This window comes from Taudactylus pleione, unplaced genomic scaffold (assembly GCF_031769625.1).
Source record: "Taudactylus pleione unplaced genomic scaffold, aTauple2 ptg000256l, whole genome shotgun sequence".
NCBI classification, from domain to species: domain Eukaryota; kingdom Metazoa; phylum Chordata; class Amphibia; order Anura; family Myobatrachidae; genus Taudactylus; species Taudactylus pleione.
The window spans coordinates 10,440,805-10,459,768 of NW_028284658.1; the positions used below are offsets into that span (position 1 = coordinate 10,440,805).

Genomic DNA, 18,964 nt, shown 5'->3' on the forward strand with positions numbered 1-18,964 from the left:
CAGAGTGTACTGTTGCTAAGTTATACAGCCAACGCTACTTGTCAGCTGCGCACTCCTGCCAGACTGTGAAAAGCTTATGAGTAATTTTTGGTGCAAGTAAATTAGCAGGCTTAATTTGTGTAAGTAGTCTTTATAATGTAATCCTCCATTCCTGTTGAAGTTGCCGGACTCTGAACCCTCTTCCACTGTGTTTTTTTCTATATAGACTGGTGGCCAAAATTGCTCCATATTTGAGGTGAGGTATGACTTGTGACTTATACAGTGGTACATTTCTATTCCCATTTCTCTTTGGTAAACAGTTTCTTATTGTCACTATATTTGTTAGTTTCTTACTTTCAGAGTGGAGCGTACACACGGTCAGATTTGTCAGATGAACGACTGAACGATTTGACCAAAGTTTTGAACGATTTGAACGATTGAACGATTTTTCACTGCATTAAAATGAATGGAATCGTCCAAGTCTGACTGCAAACCCATCAGATGTCAGATATCGTTATCTGACAAACGGGAACGCGCATCGTTGATCGTCCATCGTTCAGGCATGTCAGATATGAACGATTTTCCTTCAGATATGAACGACTGAACGATTTTTAAATCGTTATCGTCCATATCTGAAGAAAAAATCTGATCGTGTGTATGCACCATATGAGGTGTGATTGATGAGGTGTTTGTTACCCTTTTAGTAAATTTGTCCAGGTAAGTGACCCATAACGATAATAAACAAACAAAAGTAACTGCACTTTACTAGTATTTTTCAGGATCATTTATTTACAGCATCAAATTGCACAGATTTTACACGCTTTCCAAAAGTAGACACAATATATATTTTACAGACACAATATACTGTAGATCAGTGTGATCCTGTCCCTCTCCACCTGAGTTTGTTGAACACCTATCAGCTCTTTATTAACATGTACTTACTTCCCTTACCACAATAAAGACCCAAAGTTTAACACTTCTTTGTGTATTTAAAAAAAGTTAGAAAACGTTTTCTTTATCTGTAATTACATCCCTTTTATTTACAAACAGCAGCTCATTACTGCCCTGCTGTAAACGAGTGACACTAACTTCCATTAGACAAGTGACCAGTGCAAATGAAGACGTCGCACTAAAGGGCTCATTGGATGTATGTTTTGAGGAAATATGCTGGCACAGGGCATGGTTTTTCAGCATCTGGTGCCAACCTGTAAATCATGAAGTTGTGCTAAGGAATAGATGTTTGCTGGGAGCAGAATCCATCATTAATAGTCACTTGGGCCCTATTATATTTCATACAATTTCACAAAACTGTTATTTTTTTTCATAGACGATGAAAATGTAGGTTTCATCGTCATTTAAATCTGAGCTACTCTGCTGAGGTGGTCTTATAGTGGACAGAACCCTAATGAATAAAGATGAAGTACTGCCCTAATGAAGCCAAGCCTTCTGTAATGGTTTACAGTATGGTGTCTGCTCTGTGATATAATATGATAATGAGCAGAGCTGTGGTTCATCACTGGACCATTGGAATTGTTAACATTAGCTGAAGCATTGAATTGTGGGTAATTTATGACATTAGAAAAAGATGTGGGGAGCAAGTTGTGGCTATGCTGCACTTCATACACAAAGTACAGGCACAGTTTTGTATGGGCATTTATGGGCCAAACAACCCCATGTTGATGAGAACAGGATGGAAGCAACACTCCCAATCTCAGCAGAACATATTTAAAGAAAAAGCTGATGTGTTAAGAAGGCCCCATTACAATTCTTTCTCTGGTCTTATTATTTTCTCTGCAGCCCATATGTGAATTTGTACTGACTAAATAACAGTGCCATAAATACCAGCATCTATATATGCGGGACCTAGCCTGTAGGGGCAAACCTGTGTACAGCCAGTGAATGAAACGTCGCCAGTGCGTGCCTTTCTTTCCTGCACATTAGTAATGGCTATCCTATGAAAGTTGAACAATCTTGCACTAAGGCAGACTTTGCTCTTACTTGATTCAAAAACAATATAATTAAAGATTCACTTGGATACAGCACAAAGGTTGTCATTTAATAGCTCAGTTACCAAAACCTGTTGCTGCTTTTGGCTCGGTCAGTGTAGATCTGATCATGCGGTCTATTGTCGACAGTTAGATTTCTATCCCCAATTTATTACATAATATTAACCAAAGTTCATCCAGTGCTTTTCCATTTGTTCGGATAATGTGCGCTTCCTTCAACAGACGGGTCACTTTCGTGTTATAAATGATAAATAATTTGTGTGTTTACATCTTCTGAAAAACCGACCAGCAAGCTGGAGTCTCAGGGAGGCAGACTGCTCTCATGTGTAAGGAGTCTATATACAGAAGCACAGACGTATCCCTTCACAGATCACAAGCCCTCTGGTGAAGCTATGAGCATAAAAATATAAAATGCATATTACATGTACATAATAGGTAAAATTACAAGTTGCTAAACTAAAGGTCTTCTATGCTTTAAACTAGCTACAGGAATTCTATTTGGAGTAGTGTAAAGCTGCATACACACAACGATTTTGTTACCAACGATTTTCTGTCAGATTTTTTAAAGTGTAATGAACGATTTTTGTAACTTCCCTTAATGAAAATCGTTCAGTAGGTCAGTCAGAATGAACTACAAACGGGAACGCGCATGAACGATAATCATTCATCGTTATAACTCAGAAACTGAACGATTTTTTCAACGATTGAACGATAATGATGTCGTTATAGTTAAAACGTTCAAAAATTATTACGTGTATGTACCTTTAGAGGTCAGTAGGTTTTGCACACCATACATGCCTACATACGTGTGAATGCTGGTATGCCAATTAGGCATGTTCCAAGTGCACTATATACAGTTTTGAAACAATAAAAGTAGACCCTCATTCAAATCTGTGTTTTTACATCTAAGGCCACTTAGATCACTTATAAATGGAGTCAGCTGAGTGAGCAGTGCAGAGGACTCCTAAATTGCATCCAGTGATCTAAATGCCTGTTAATCTATTTGGCTGGGCCCGTAATTATCCAGCCTACTTCCATAGACAGACATCCTCCAAACATGGCCGATTGGTAAAACTTGACGGTCGAGGTTGAGAACCACTGATGTAAATGATTGTTTGTCATATACTACATTGTATTATGTGTTATTTGTCATGTTATTTAAAATTTACATAAATTTAGAATTATACATTTTACAGTTTCTTTTGAAAAGATCACTCAGGATGTAAAAATTGCCTTTTTTATTCTTTATAAAAGTAGCTTTATTTGACTGAAATCATCGGCTGATGTAGAGTTGGACACGTTTTGTGTAAAATGTGCCTGGAAGCTGCGCTTTGCGGAGCAGTTTTGCATGGGGTAGCACATGATCCAATCTTACTGTAGGAGAAAAGCTTTGAATATGCTCATTTGACAATCTTAATAAATGCTAAAGTTACAGTACAAATTATAGTACTTATACAGAAGTATTCTATACATAATACATTCATGTAGTATGAATGTACATCGTGTTAATTACTACATTTGCCTCTACCATGTAAAATACAATTAAAAATAGAGGCAAATACAATATTAAAGTACTAATTAAGTTCAATTAAATACATATCCATTGTTCCCCTTTACAAAAACCAAATGGAAATCCTCTCTTGTTCCTCAGCATGAAAATATCAAATACATAACTGGAATAAAGCCCCACTAAGAATAGTAATAGTATCAGTGGGATGGATCAAGACACCCTTAAGATGCAGTTGCCCATCCTTATCAATTTAGGGGTCTAACACTCACTAGTTATATATACAGTCGCTTACTCTTCTTTATTGGGCTCTGCACGAGTCACATCCGTGTGACACAATGGGCCTTATGCGGAGGTGCGGAAAGTCTAATAAACCTTTACTGTGCAAAGGCGTGCGCATTTTCTGTATGACATTGCGATTACTTGAGACCACTTCTTCACTCCATGGGAGGTTCAAGTTGTGACCAAGGACCTGTTATGGGAGTGTCATGGGCGGGTTTAAGCATGCAGCTGCGATCTCTTTCTCAGCACCGCAGCCACACTGTTAATATCTAAAAAAAGTTACAAGGAAGACTGCACTAGCCAGGGTCTGTCAAAGGATTCAATGGTGGAGAGTGCAGTTGAGCATTGCTCAGATATGCAAAGTGGGCATTGCAGGGTTAGCTCAGTCTGTCACACGGAAGTACACAAGGGGAATCAATAAACTTCTAGTTACATATTTTTGCATTTGCGAATCCTTGAAATCACAGCCGCACATGAACTGCGTGCAATTCATGCTTACGTCCACCTCTACATCAGCCCATTTGCTGTCTTGGTAATTTTCTACTATTTTAGTTTAAAATGCTGAGAATCAGAAAAAAAATACAACTTATTCTATACGTATTATTGTGATGCATTACTGTGGTGTTAACTAAGGCTGGACTTTTTTATTTTTATTTTTATTTTTTTTTGGTAATCGCCATAAAGAAAGGCAGAAGACTAAATGGCAGTAGAAAGTGGACTACAAAACAGAAAACTACTAAATACAAATGTCTCAAAATGCCAATTCTTCCATTGTTATAGCAGCTCGAATATTTCCTTCTCTGCATTTGTGCAGGCAGCGTGTGAGTATCTTTCCATACCTACAAGCTGCCTAACAGATCTGCGAAATGCTTGCACGTTTCTAAGGCAAGTCAGGGATTAGAAGAAACCCAGACCGACATCTTAAATCGCTTGGCTGGGGGTGGGCGAAGACAAAGGAGAGGGATGCGCCCTTTGGACCCCCCCTTGTTATCACTGACCTGGCAAAACACTCAGTGACCAAGTGCAGCTGCCGTGTCACAGAACTGATCTCTGCCATTGACCTGAACTCATTGCATTTTTCACTGCACTCTGACAGCAAGAGGGAAGAGGCTATGTGCCAGTCATATTATTGGCTCAGAGGGAGTCATTTCCTATCCACCACCTTGGAAGGCTCAAATGCTTTGTTTAAGTGTATGTCTCTATTTTCTATGTTGGTATGTCAGTGTGCACATTTATTATTTGAGTTTGTGTATTATAAGAAGCACTATACTGTACCTGTGCCAGTAATGCATTATGTATAAATAAAGTCACCTCAGGGTTACATGACCAGTACAAAATCAAGAAGCCACAACATCCTGAAAATGTTTCATGGAATGAATATAGTAATGTTGGGATGGACTTTCTTTTCTTTAAGCATCTGACTTTTGAAGTCTCAGATACCTTATATTTAAAACTAGCAATTTTGAATTTACGGTGATAGTCTTTTTTTAACCAGGTCTTATAAGATTGCCTTGTAGACAACTAGTTGTTTTTTCCTCCTAACATGAAAAGATTTTATGACGTGACACGCAAAAGGGCCACGTAAAGTTGTCCATGAGAAAAACAGTCTCCACTTAGGTCAACTTCAGCCACGTTAAGTGTCTGTCCCAGTGCTTTTTTGTTTAGTGTCATGCCATAGCAGACTCTTACTGGGAATTGGACAAGTTTTTCACATAAATGAAATAGGAACGGTAAAAAAAAGGGAAAAACTTAAATTTTCTAGCAGTAAACAGGGCATACATAAATTTTTCTGAAGAAACCGGATAATATGTATCAATGCAGTGATCTGCTGGGGATATATATATATATATATATATATATATATATATATATATACACACACATACACACGCAAATATATTCTTATTCACCTAGCATTTTTGCATGATACTACTTAGGCATGACGGATAGTTAGTTTCTGAATTTAGCGGCTTCTTTGCACCAAACAGTGTCTTTTTCACATCAGAGCCGCACACAAACAGGATTGTAGTCTACTGATGGCTTAGAATTTGAACTTTCCTAGCAATCATGGCAGTGTAAATGCACAAGATGTTGCATGTGCATGACGCGGCTTAGTCATTAACCTCCCCAACCCCACCCCCCTTGCACTTTTAGGATTAGTGTAATTGTCGCACTGCTATAGCACACAAATTCCATAGTGGTGTACTGGGTACTCGTACTTTGTGCTTTTATCGCATTAGCAGTGCGAAATATGCAAATGCAGTAAAAAATACTGAGGGACGGGAAGCATAGCATTACTTGGTCCCATTTTTCACGGTGCGCCAAAAGGGCCTATTTGGTGCAATTTGAGGATAGGTTAGTGTGGACACATCCATGTATGTGTATATATATAAATATATGTGTATGTGTATATATATATATATATATATTGTATATAAATTAGTGTAGAGGCCATCTGGTGTATTAACAGTAGCATTGGATTGGAGAGATGAGTTTGTGCAGTGAGTGTACTACTGTAAGACAGAAACCTCCTGTTCTCTGTGCTGGACATTAGTTACCATTCAGGTTAATATTACAGATAATAGGCATTCCAGACAAAAGGAAACAAACGGCTATTTAAATAGTGAGTTTAGCATCAGGTTTTCAGTAAGGGATAGTTAATGTTACCCCCCTTCATACAGATGAAGGAGTAGATAATGTTAGACTGAGGAAATAGGTAGAACTAAGGGAGAGATTTATCAAAGCTTGGAGATAAAGTACCAACCAATCAACGATGGTGTGACCCAGTGATGGTGTGATGCAATGTGGCGATACATCGCGCACCGTACACATTGCATGATCTGACGTATACCAGCGTGATGTATCGTTACATGCTGCATGTAATAGCACCGAGTCATTCATTGCATCATCCCATCTGCTGTGCAGAACAGCAGATGGGATGATGCGATGGGCGACGGATTGGCCATACACGCTATACGATGCGTACGACATCTCGCACTGGTCAGGACAGCAGCAGGTGTCATGACCAGTGCATGGCACAATACATTGCAGAACTCCCTGGATCACTAGAGCTCCGTTGGCCATGCCTGAATTACGCAGACAGATTAGCACTTTTTCACCGATTCAACATACGTGAGCCTCCATATTCACAGTGTATCACTATCCTGTGGGACCGCAGCTCCACAAGCGGTCACCACATATTGCCCTCCCAGAGCCGACAAAATTAAGACTAGAGAACATCTCTCTGATGGAGCGGCACCACCAGACTCACTTCCACGAATAGCCGGTATATGCTCCTTTTAGTTTGTGTCAGACACGTGTCGAGCCATCTCTGGGGCACGGATTCCAGGAGCTACTGTCCTAACAAGGTAATTCTTTACAGTACAAATCAGCCTGTGCATGGGCTGTCTTATACCTTATATGAACGGACACAATATATACTCTTGACTTTACAAATTTGATCTATTCAACAATGGGCATTATACTTTTGATCTGGATTGAACTGCATGTTATATCTTCATCACTTGTGATGCATAAGAACTGGTCATTAACTTATCTATTGACTATTTTTTAACAACAGTGCTTTAATTCTCTATAAATGTATTCTTTATTGCTTCTCTCCCCTCTTTGTTTTCATTCTGTACTGTACATTTGTTTATGTAATTGTTTTTTTTTTTCTTTTATCTACATTAAGGGGGTAATTGAATTAGCCGCGATAATGCGATAACTTAACATATGTTAAGTTATCGCACAGTTTGCAACTCTTTGTGTGATAATCTTGCATCTTTTGTTTATGCGCACTCCTGTTATTCGCACAATCCAATTGGAGGTGGTGAAAACTTTTCGTCACTTTTTACTATGGAGAATTGTGAAAAAAGCGCTAATAGGATTTCCTGATAAGTACAAATTCGCACGATAAGCCGTTTTTGCTGAAAGTCACTTATTGCGGCTAATTGAATTCCCCCCTTTATGTTTTTTTTTTTAATCTAAGAGACTAATTGAGACCATAATTTGCTCTGGTAGATATATATGCGAAGTCTATACTTGTCTTTTTTTCTATATTTGTGAGATACTGCATCTCCCTTTCTATTAGAAAGCAGCACTGTTCCCAATTAGATCTCTGATTAGTGCCTATCCTGGCCAAAGGTTTAGTCTCTTGTACAATACATAGTATAGTGTGTACCCAGCTTAACTGTTACTTCAAAGTAGGGGTGAGCGGGTTCGGATTTCTGAAATCCGAGCCCCCCCGATCCGAGGCCGATCCAAGTCAGGCTCGACTTTTCCCGCCTGACGGATCTGAAATCGAGGCAAAACGTCATCATCCCGCCTTCCGGGTCGCGCGGGTTTTGGATCCTATATAAGGTACCCGCGTCGGCGCCATTTTCTCACTCGGCTGTGGACAGTGAAGAGGGAGGGTGGGAGTTAGGGCTGGCTGGGCAGTGTAGTGTAGTGAAGTGTAGTGCTGTGTAGTGTTGTGCTGTGCTGTGCTGCTGTTGTCCATAGGGGCTGTGTCCAATCCTTTAAAGTCCATAGGGGCTGGCTGGACTGTGTTGTGCAGTCAGTTGTCCATAGGGGCTGTGTCCACTCCAAAGTCCTGTGCAGTGTCCCAGTCCTAAAGGGGTGCTCCCCCCAAGTGCAAAAAAAAATATTTTTTCTTTGTGAATTGTGTGCACTGTCGCTGCACGTGCATCACCAAAGGAGCAGCGTCAAGCGTGCGCCTGTGTCCCATAAGTAAAAGGCCGGCTGGCTTGTCCGTTAAAGGGTGTTGTAACCCCCAAAGGGCACTCCAAACAAAATAAAAATATATATTTTTTTGTGTTTGTGAATTATGTGCGCAGTAGCCGCACGTGCATCAACAAAGTAGTGCCAAGCGTGCGCCTGTGTCCCATAAATAAAGGGCCGCTGGATTGACCGCTAAAGGGTGCTGTAACCCCCAAAGGGCACTACAAACAAAATAAAACATTTTTTCCTGTGTTTGTGAATTGTGTGCACTGTGGCTGCACGTGCATCAACGAAGGAGCAGCGCCAAGCGTGCGCCTGTGTCCCATAAGTAAAAGGCCGGCTGGCTTGTCCGTTAAAGGGTGCTGTCACCCCCAAAGGGCACTCCAAACAAAATAAAAATATATATTTTTTTGTGTTTGTGAATTGTGTGCACAGTAGCCGCACGTGCATCAACAAAGTAGTGCCAAGCGTGCGCCTGTGTCCCATAAATAAAGGGCCGGCTGGATTGACCGCTAAAGGGTGCTGTAACCCCCAAAGGGAACTCCAAACAAAATTAAAAAAAAAATTCTGTGTTTGTGAATTGTGTGCACTGTGGCTGCACGTGCATCAACAAAGGAGCAGCGCCAAGCATGCGCCTGTGTCCCATAAGTAAAAGGCCAGCTGGCTTGTCCGTTAAAGGGTGCTGTGACCCCCAAAGGGCACTCTAAACAAAATAAAAAAATATTTTCTGTGTTAGTGAATTGTGTGGGCTGTAGCTGCACGTGCATCAACAAAGGAGCAGCGCCAAGCGTGCGCCTGTGTCCCATAAGTAAAGGGCCGGCTGGCTCATTTCTTAAAGGGTGGTGTAACCCACAAAGTGCACTAGTCTCCAACAAAAATACAAAATTATTTTCTGTGTTTGTGTGGGCCTTAGCCGCACGTATATATCAATATAACATAAATGGAGTACCAAACTTTCTCCGATAAAAATAAAATAGGGAAAGATCAAGAACCACTTCCTCCTAGTGCTGAAGCTGCTGCCACTAGTCATGACATAGACGATAAAATGCCATCAACGTCGTCTGCAAAGGCCGATGCCCAATGTCATAGTAGAGGGCACATACAATCCCAAATGAAAAAAGTTCAGGAAAATTACCTTGAAAAAAACATTTAAATCATCTGAAGAGAAACGTAAACTTGCCAATATGCCATTTACGACACGGAGTGGCAAGGAACGTCTAAGGTCTTTCCCTATGTTCATGACTAGTGGTTCAGCTTCACATGACGATGGAAGCCCTCCTCCCGCTAAAAAAATCAAACGAGTTAAGCTGGCAAAAGCACAGCGAAGAACTGTGCGTTCTAAGACGATATCACAAATCCCCAAGGAGAGTCCAAGTGTGGTGGCGGTTGTGATGCCTGACCTTCCCAGCACTGGACATGAAGAGGTGGCTCTTTCCACCATTTGCACGCCCCCTGCAAGTGCTGAAAGGAGCACCCACAGTCCACTTGCTCATATGCAAATTGAAGATGTCACTGTTGAAGTACAACAGGATGAGGATACTGGTGTAGCTGGCACTGAGGAGGAAGTTGGCGAGGAGGATTCTGATGGTGATGTGGTTTGTTTAAATCAGGCTCCGGGGGAGACAGTTGTTGTCCGTGGGATGAAAAAGCCCATCACAGTCATGCCTGGGCAGAAGACCAAACATTCCACCTCTTTGGTCTGGCAATATTTCTATCCAAATCCGGACAACAACTGTCTTGCCATATGTACCATATGTAAAGGTGAAATAAGTAGGGGTAGGGACGTTAACCACCTAGGAACATCCTCCCTTATACGGCACCTGCAGCACGTTCATAAAAAGTTACTGTCAAGTTCAGAAACTTTGGCTAAGACCGTAAGCAGTCCAGGGACACCTAAATCCCTTTTTCCTGTTTTATCCAAGGAATCGGTGGATGAGGAGGATGAGGACGACATCTTGCCTCCGTAGAGCCAGTTTGTGCAGGGACACATTAATTGCCAGCTTGTTTTGTGGGGGCCCAAACGAACCAATCATTTCAGCCACAGTCATGTGGCAGACCCTGGCGCTGAAATGATTGGTTTGTTAAAGTGTGCATGTCCTATTTATACAACATAAGGGTGGGTGGGAGGGCCCAAGGACAATTCCATCTTGCACCTCTTTTTTTTCTTTGCAGTATGTACTGTTTGGGGCCTAGTTTTTCAAACTGCCATCCTGTCTGCCACTGCAGTGTCACTCCTAGATGATGGGCCACGTGTTTGTGCCGCCCACTCGTGTCGCTTAGCATAGTCATCCAGCTACCTCGGTACAATCTTTTGGCCATAAAAACAATATTGTGAGGTGTTCAGAATAGACTGGAAATTAGTGGAAATGAAGGTTATTGAGGTTAATAATTGCATAGGAGCAGAAAAACCCACAAATTCTGTGATTTAAGCTGTTTTTATGCTTTTTAAAAAAAAAATACAGATCCAAAACACAAAACCCAGAACCCAAAACACGGAAGGGTGGTTTTGGCAAAACTAATCCAGATCCAAAACCAAAACACGAAAAGTGGCCGGTGCACACCCCTACTTCAAAGGGTATGTTTGAAAATGACAGAAGTTGATTGGTTGGTACTTTGGGATAGATGTATTAAAGCTTGGAGAGCAAGAAAGTACCAACCAATCAGCTCCTATAATTTTTTAAACAGCCTGTAAAATTACAATTAGGAGATGATTGGTACTGTATCTCTCCAATTTTTGATAAGTCTCCCCCAATGTTTGAAAAATGACAGGAGCTGATTGGGTGGTACTGTCTCTCCAAGCTTTGATACATCTCCTATTTTATCTCTCTCTACTTTCTCCAAGCTTTGATTAATATCCCCCTAAGTCCCTTTAATCCTACTGTATTTTTTGATATCTAAGTAGAAACAGACAAAAAAAAGAAAATAATAATAATAAAGCCTTGTTCAGTTTATTGATATGGGGAATTTTGGTTTGTGGATCATGGAATACAACCATGCAGCACCCATGTTGTTACAGTCTGTTTATTAATGCCTATGGTTATAATGATTTAGGGCCTTGTGCAGAGTTGAGTGCAAACCAGTCTTAGATGCTTCGGCATTGCGTGTGCAGAACTAAATGAGTATTGTTGACTGCATGCAGACTTGTACGCATCAGTGCACGTGCGCCAGCCTATACTTGGTGGAAATGGTACTGCTGGAAATTTTTGGTAGCGTAACATACAGTGTGAAAACAACCAAGCAGGTGTATGTTCTATTCAGCATGAGACCCTTAGTATTTAGTGTTGAGCTTTGCACCTAATTTGTAGTAAATCAAGTGGCAAAGCTACATTATAGGCTATAAAAGAACAGAATACTCCATACTGCAAGAAGAGAGCAAACTTTACACACATGGAGTTTTAATTTGTAACTACTGAGTGAACATATCTCAACGATGCTGATGCAGTGATTTGCTGGGCAGATTTCAATCCTGGATGAAGACATTGCACCATGGTTTGATGTTGATGTGTTGTGACGTTGAGGCAAAGGACCATGTGTTTGGCCAGCATGAGGTGTACTTTAGGTGAATGTTTTCATAGTTTTTAATATAGTTCATACCAGGTCATCCGTACAGTCGTCCTGTACAAGCTCTTCTTCGTCTCCATTAAGAGGCTCATCTGTAATTGTGTCACCTGCTTCTGATGTGCTGTCATCTTGGGAGAATTCACTCCGGCTGCAATCTGATTTCTTTCTTGCTGCTATGGCTGGGTTAAGCAGGCAGAGGTCAGGGAACAGTAGATCATGTACAAAGCAGTTTTATGTACTGTGATATATTTGTCAGAATGTCCTGTGAATTTCATCATTGGACTTTATTATGTTTATGCAGAAATCACTGCTTAAAGTCATAAATAGCTATCCTCATAAAATTAGTCCTTTGTTTTTAACTGTATTTGCAAGAAATTATCTCAGAAATAATAATCTCTGCCCATAAATCTCAGTTTAATCAGTTCTCTCACCAGCTTTGTATCAGACGAATTGTTTATAAAAATAAAAAAAAAGTTGGAGACCAAATTTTTTTTTCAGAATTGCAATATTATTTGCAGGTGTTGCAATGGAAGGGATGTAAATACATACATGTTGTGCATGCAAGGTACATACTGGCTACTGTTGTATGTAGTCCACAAATACTGGACAGCTGTATTGTTTTACTGTAATTTAGATTTGAGCTAGAACATGCTGCTCCCAAATCTAAATCTCTTTGCACATTATAAATCTGCCCAACCTGCAGTGCAAAATGGTTTTATGAAGGTCTAACTTACACAATGGCAAAACCATGGAGTAAAGTTATACCTTAGTAAGATGTTAGCAGTGGCATCATGAGGGAAGGGGGCAGGCCGCACTAGAGTGGGTGACACCAAAATGACGGCTCCTGTGCAGTGACAGGAGCTGGGTGCTGCAGTGTGACATTCTCCTGTCATAGAAAAGGAGCTGACAGCGCAGACTGCCCAGTCTCCGGGGGCAGCCCAGCATTTCTGGTGATGCCCGGCTGTCCCCAGAGTGATGATATTGGGATCCCCTGCTAGACCATGCCCCTTTATCCAGGCCACACCCCTTTGGCCAGGCATGCCCCCAACATGCGGTGGATATCCAGAGTGCGCACCAGGTGTCACCAGACCCCATGATGCCTCTAGGTGTTAGCCCCCCAATCTTTAAATGCAGGACTCTGCTTTAGACAGTAATCAGCCAGTGAAGTTAGAGTGCATTTAGTGCCAGAGATGTTGGAACAATATTGATGGTAGGTGTATGGTATCTATAAGTTTTGATTGCTCCCATTACTGTTATGTCAACCTGAAACTAAACTTGGGTAACCATTGCCTAATATGATATAAACACAATATAAAACAATATTTCTCCTTTCTTCAATTCTCCTACCGCAAGCCTGACACGGAAAAGTTAATACTTCGATCTTCATCATCATGAAACAAAACACTCCTTTCCATGGCTAGTCATTTTCATCCTCAATCAACCAACCTGAGCATGGCTTCTGTTCATCAGTTATCTGTTCCAGCCTTCCTAAAAGGGCATCAATGTTTGTCTTGATCTGTGTGAGCTCTGACTTAATAGTCTGAATCTCATTGCTTCTTACTAAAAACAGAACATATGTGACAATGTCATTATTATTCAATGTTAAATTGTATGTTGTCACTGTAATTTAAAAGGCTGTAATGCAGCCTACCAGACTGCCAATGTCCCCAGGGCTTCTCTGCTCTTAGAGCACTGGAAGAAAAACTGGGAGTGTGGGTGTATATGAGTGGGAGAAACCAATCACAAGCCCCAATCAAGAGACTGTGATGTACAGCATGGAGAAAATGCCCTTCGGTATAATAGAGAACTTTGAGGGAAAGGATTACAGCTTCTAAAGAAAGAAGTTGCCCAAAGCAACCAATACGCTTCTTAGAAGCATTTATCAAGTACATTCTATAAAATCTGATTGGTTGCTATGGACAACTTGTCCACTTCTCTCTTTAGAAGGTTTGATACATCCCTCTAAGAGACAAATTGGCTATTAAATCTTAGAAATGTACTGTATATATCATTACTAAAAAAGGTCAGCCAGACAGATTTGCATTTACTCGTAACCATATAACCTGACCAGTAGAGTGGAAATAATTGATGTTGATACTGAAATAAGAGATGTATTGGAAAAAATTGTAATACTGAAATCTGAAATTTTGAGTTCAGAGATGTATGGGAGATATCATTGATGTTCACAGTGAAATTAAAAATATAAAATAACTACTATTTATTTATAATGTCGCATGTTTTTCAGACTCTCACGATTTAAACTCTCATACAGATGTTTTTCCATTTTGAAGATACAACTCGACCAATGTAATAGTGTGAGAGTTACTTCTAACCTCTCACCCTATTACATTTGGCCCTTAGATGGGAAGTATTTTAATTAGATAAGTGCATGGGGTAAATGGCACATTCTAAATCTGAAATGGCATAAACTTCATATAATTCGTGCCTGAATAAAAAAATTTTAGTTGCTATAAATAAATATTTATATAAGGAAATTCCTGCTAATAAATATGAGATCACAGAATAAATGATACCACTAGAAGCACTATGATTAACAGATACATGCACTGAGTTTTTGCAGAGATATTACTTTTTTATGTCATTTTATTTTCTATCATAGAGTAATAAAAAATGTGATATCACTGCAGATTCTAAGGAAAAACACTGTTAATTAAAATACTGGAAACATTTCAATCATGTTCTATTTCATGTAATGCATATATTGCTATGTGGACCATTCATTCTTCTGAGGCCTAAATCCATACTTACGTCTTAACTTGGCTGCATTTCCTGTGATGGCTGCTGATCTCGCTAGCAGTTTTACCGGAATCGCTGATTTTACTCGCCGTACTAGAGGCACGGTCACACGTGGACGTTTTACTGGGACTGCCCGAGGAGCAGGGGACACTCTTCCTCGATACTCAAACAATCTTTATGGGGAGACACAGATGGATTATCTGAATTTACATTTTTGCTGTTCAGCTCTGTATTTCAGTACAGAATTTGTTAGAAATAAAATAAACTAGCGAGCTGGGGGGACATTAGAACAACAAGGAACTAATTTAATCCTAATTTTCAATGTGCTCATAAATGCACAACAATGCTTATGCAAATCAATTCATTATTTGCTAATGACCAGACCAATTTTTACATTATTTGCGTGAAGCATCTGTTTCACCCGTAATAACTGTATACAAGAAAAAAAAACTAGAGGGGTGGTGGTGGAGGTTGCATAGGGGACATAGGATGGGGAGAGGGAAGATACTGTATGTGTACTTGAGAAACAGAAAAATCAATTTGTAACTCTAATGTCCAAGGTTTCTTGTGGTTGGAAGAGAGCTAGTAGACTAATTAGTGTATCTCTTATACATATCGGATTCTTTAAACTCTACCCAACAGAACCAGACAGATGTAAAACTAGATGTAAACCCTGTATTCATATCCAGTTACAGTGTAATATAATCCAATGACATGTAAAAATAGAGTGTATCAAACCAGTATTTAATAGATGGCGTTTCCCACTTAACTGGCAAAACAGCTTATGCTGCTTTATAAAAGTGTTTTAAAATTTCTTTTTTTTAATATTTAGAAATAAGACACATTGTTCATGTTTATAATATAAAGCTCAGGACCAGCAGACACATCTTTTCCAATATTTTCTTGAATACGACTTTCCTGCTGTCTGAGATTTTTCTGCAGAGATCCCTATCCCTAATTGTTTAACATTGGACTATTTGCACACCTGCAGCCCTCAAAGCAGCAAGTTTGTCCTGGTCCATGGTGCAGATGTGACATAACCTGCTCTGCAAGTCAGAATATGGATTAATGACTACTACTGAGAGGAAAGGAGATCTAGCAGTTACTAGTCCAGTTGACTTCAAAGCTGCCAGACAATGTTCCAAAGTAAGGGGTTTAGGACAGTCAATTGGTTGGTTGTGCAGAAATTGGTAGCTGCCGATGCCACTATTGTGCTGAGTTAAGTGAAGGACATAAAACAGGATTTTGGTACTTACCGATAAATCCCTTTCTTCGATTCCACAGGGGACACTGGAGTCTCAGTACAGTGGGGTATAGATGTGGGTTAACGGGAGCTGGCACTTTAATAAATTTGAATAGTAGCTAGCTCCTCCCCCTCTATACCCCCCTACAGGTCAGTCTAATACACTGTGCCTGAGGAGAGCTGGAAAATAGAATTATAGAGGAGAAGAGAAGCTAGAACATAGATGAACAAACAAGCGTATATGCAAACAAATCCAGCAAACCTTGAGGAAAACAACTGTCCAAACCTGGAAGAACAATAACGAATGCAGGTGGAACAGCGCTGGGTGGGCGTCCAGTGTCCCCTGAGGAATCGGAGAAAGGGATTTATCGGTAAGTACCAAAATCCTGTTTTCTCCTTTATCCACTAGGGGACACTGGAGTCTCAGTACAGTGTGGATGTCCCAGAGCTCCCATCCCGGGCGGGAGAGCGCTGAGAACCCTGCAAAACAGCACGACCATACTGTGAAGCAGATGCCGCAACCGTGTTAAAACGGGAACAATTTTGCAAAAGTATGCCGGCCTGACCAAGTGGCCGCCAGACAAAGCTGAGTTAGGGAAACACCGCAGGCAGCTGCCCACGAAAGACCCACTGAGCGCATAGAATGCGCTCTGATGGAAGTAGGAGGTTGTTTCGATGCAGCCAAATAGGCCTGTCTGATAGTCAGACGAATCCATCTTGAAAGTTTCTTTTGAAGCCGGTCAGCCAGAACGTGCCCTATCATATCGAACAAACAGCGTAACCGACTTCCAGAGGGATGCCATTCTATCAACGTAAATCCGAAGAGCCCAAACCATGACTAGGGGTCTGGATGCCGAAGAATCATCTTTAAACACTAGAACCACAATCGGTTGATTGATGTGGAACGCGGGGGGCATGGCTTACCTTGGATACCAAGAGGATGCGTCTTTAAGGAGCTCTCCCTATATTCATTTTATTCCTAGTGTATACGGGGCTTTCCTGCCTCTTGTTGCACCTTAGCAGATTGATGTGGAACGCAGACACTACCTTAGGTAAAAAAGATATCTACGTACGGAGCTCAGCCCTATCCTGAAAAATTAGGTAAGGTTTATGACAAGAAAATACCCCTAGCTCCAACACACGCCTAGCAGAGGCAAGCGCCAAGAGGAGAACCACTTTCCAAGTAAAAAATGTTAATTACACAGTCTGTAAAGGTTCGAATAGGGAAGACTGGAGGAAGGAGAGGACCAAATTCAAATCCCTTAGGGCCGTAGGAGGTACAAACGGAGGTTGTAACCTGATATCCCCCTGTAGAAATGTCTGGACATCCGGCAATAATGCTAGTCTTTTTTTGACAGAAAATCGACATAGCCGAAATCTGAACTTTCAAAGATCTCAGACGACGGCCCACTGATAAACCAGCCTGTAGAAAAAAAAAAAGAAGCCTTACTATCTTGAATTCTGACGGTGGTGAACTGCTGCGTTCACATCGCGATACATACGCCTTCCATATACGATGATAGTGCTTAAACGTAACTTCTTTTCTAGCCCTCAGCATAGTAGGAATCACCCTTGAAGGGATACCCTTTTCTTCTTAGGATAGCTCTTTCAACAGCCACGCCATCAAACAAATCCGCTTTAAGTCCTGATAGATAAAAAGGACCCTGTTGCAGAAGGTCTTCCTGCAGAGGAAGAGACCAAGGGTCGTCTATCAGCAGCAGATATAGGTTGGAAAACCACGCCCGTCTGGACCAGTCTGGAGCCACCAACAGTACCTTTATCCTTTCTTGTTTTGATTCTTTGAAGCAGACGAGGAAGAAGCGGGAGTTGGGGGAACAGGTAAACAAACTGAAACCACCAAGGAGTTGTAAGAGCATCCACTGGCACCGCCTGTGGATCTCTTGTCCGTGAGCTGTAGAGAGGAAGTTGATGGTTCAACCTTGACGCCGTGAGATCAACCTGAGGGAGACCCCAACACTGAATCAGTTGTTGAAAAACCTCTGGATTGAGCGTCAAGCATAGTAGGTGAAGGGATATATATTCTCCATTCCCCCTGATGAATGTCCTGTCGACTAGTTGGCCTACCAATTTTCTACCGCTAAGATGAAAATTGCTGATATTGCTACCACAAATTCCTCTGCCTCTTGTACGTCGGAGTGAACTCTGATTGCATGACCCTTCAACAGGGGCTGTGCCATCTGAAGAGCAAAGAACATGGCCCTTAACTCCAGAATGTTTATGGGCAGTACCGCCTCCGGTCGAGTCCAGCGGCCCCGAAAGTGTCTCCCCCGAGCCACTGCCCCCATCTTCTCAGACGGTCGTCTGTGGTGAGGAGAATCCATTCTCACATTGCAAACCTCTTGCCTGCCAGTAGGTGTGAGGAATTCAGCCACCAAAGGAGAGATGTTCGAGCCTTGGGTGACAGTTGAACTCGCTGGGGAAGAAAAGGGTGGAACCCTGACCACTGAGAGAGGAGGTTCAGTTGGAATGGATGGGTATGGAACTAACATATAGGATGGACTCGAAGGTCGTAAACATCATCCTCAGAGGACGAATACACAGGTGTACTGACACCCTGCAATGGCACAGTATCAATCGCACCCTGTGTTGGATGGAGGTGAGTTTTTCCTGCGGAAGAAACACCCTCTGCTCCACTGTGTCCAAAATCATCCCTAGGAAGGGCTGACGCTGAGTAGGCTGTTGGAAATTCAGGATCCATCCGTGTTGTAACATAAGACTGTGTGTTATCCGGATGTCCTGCCATAATTGAGTGACTGACGGAGTCTTGAGAAGTAGATCATCCAATTACGGGATGATAGTGACACTCTGAATCTGAAGAAGGGCCATCATTACAGCCCTGACCTTCGTGAACACTCTTGGTGCTGATGAAAGACCGAAGGGTACCTA

General features: G+C 41.3%; 1 protein-coding gene across 6 annotated transcripts in view; it reads right to left on the reverse strand.

Annotated features, from left to right (window-relative positions):
* Positions 1 to 748: 748 nt before the first annotated feature.
* Positions 749 to 18,964, reverse strand: part of RALY (RALY heterogeneous nuclear ribonucleoprotein) — a 211,950-nt gene continuing 193,734 nt past the window's right edge. For all 6 annotated transcript variants that reach the window (XM_088480651.1, XM_088480645.1, XM_088480646.1 and 3 more), the window contains 4 exons: positions 14,827 to 14,987; positions 13,504 to 13,617; positions 12,091 to 12,236; positions 749 to 2,375 (listed from right to left, as the gene is read on the reverse strand). In XM_088480651.1, coding sequence (XP_088336777.1) covers positions 2,349 to 2,375; positions 12,091 to 12,236; positions 13,504 to 13,617; positions 14,827 to 14,987 — 448 coding nt within the window. In that variant the 3' untranslated portion in view covers positions 749 to 2,348. The remainder of the gene's footprint in view (positions 2,376 to 12,090; positions 12,237 to 13,503; positions 13,618 to 14,826; positions 14,988 to 18,964) is intronic.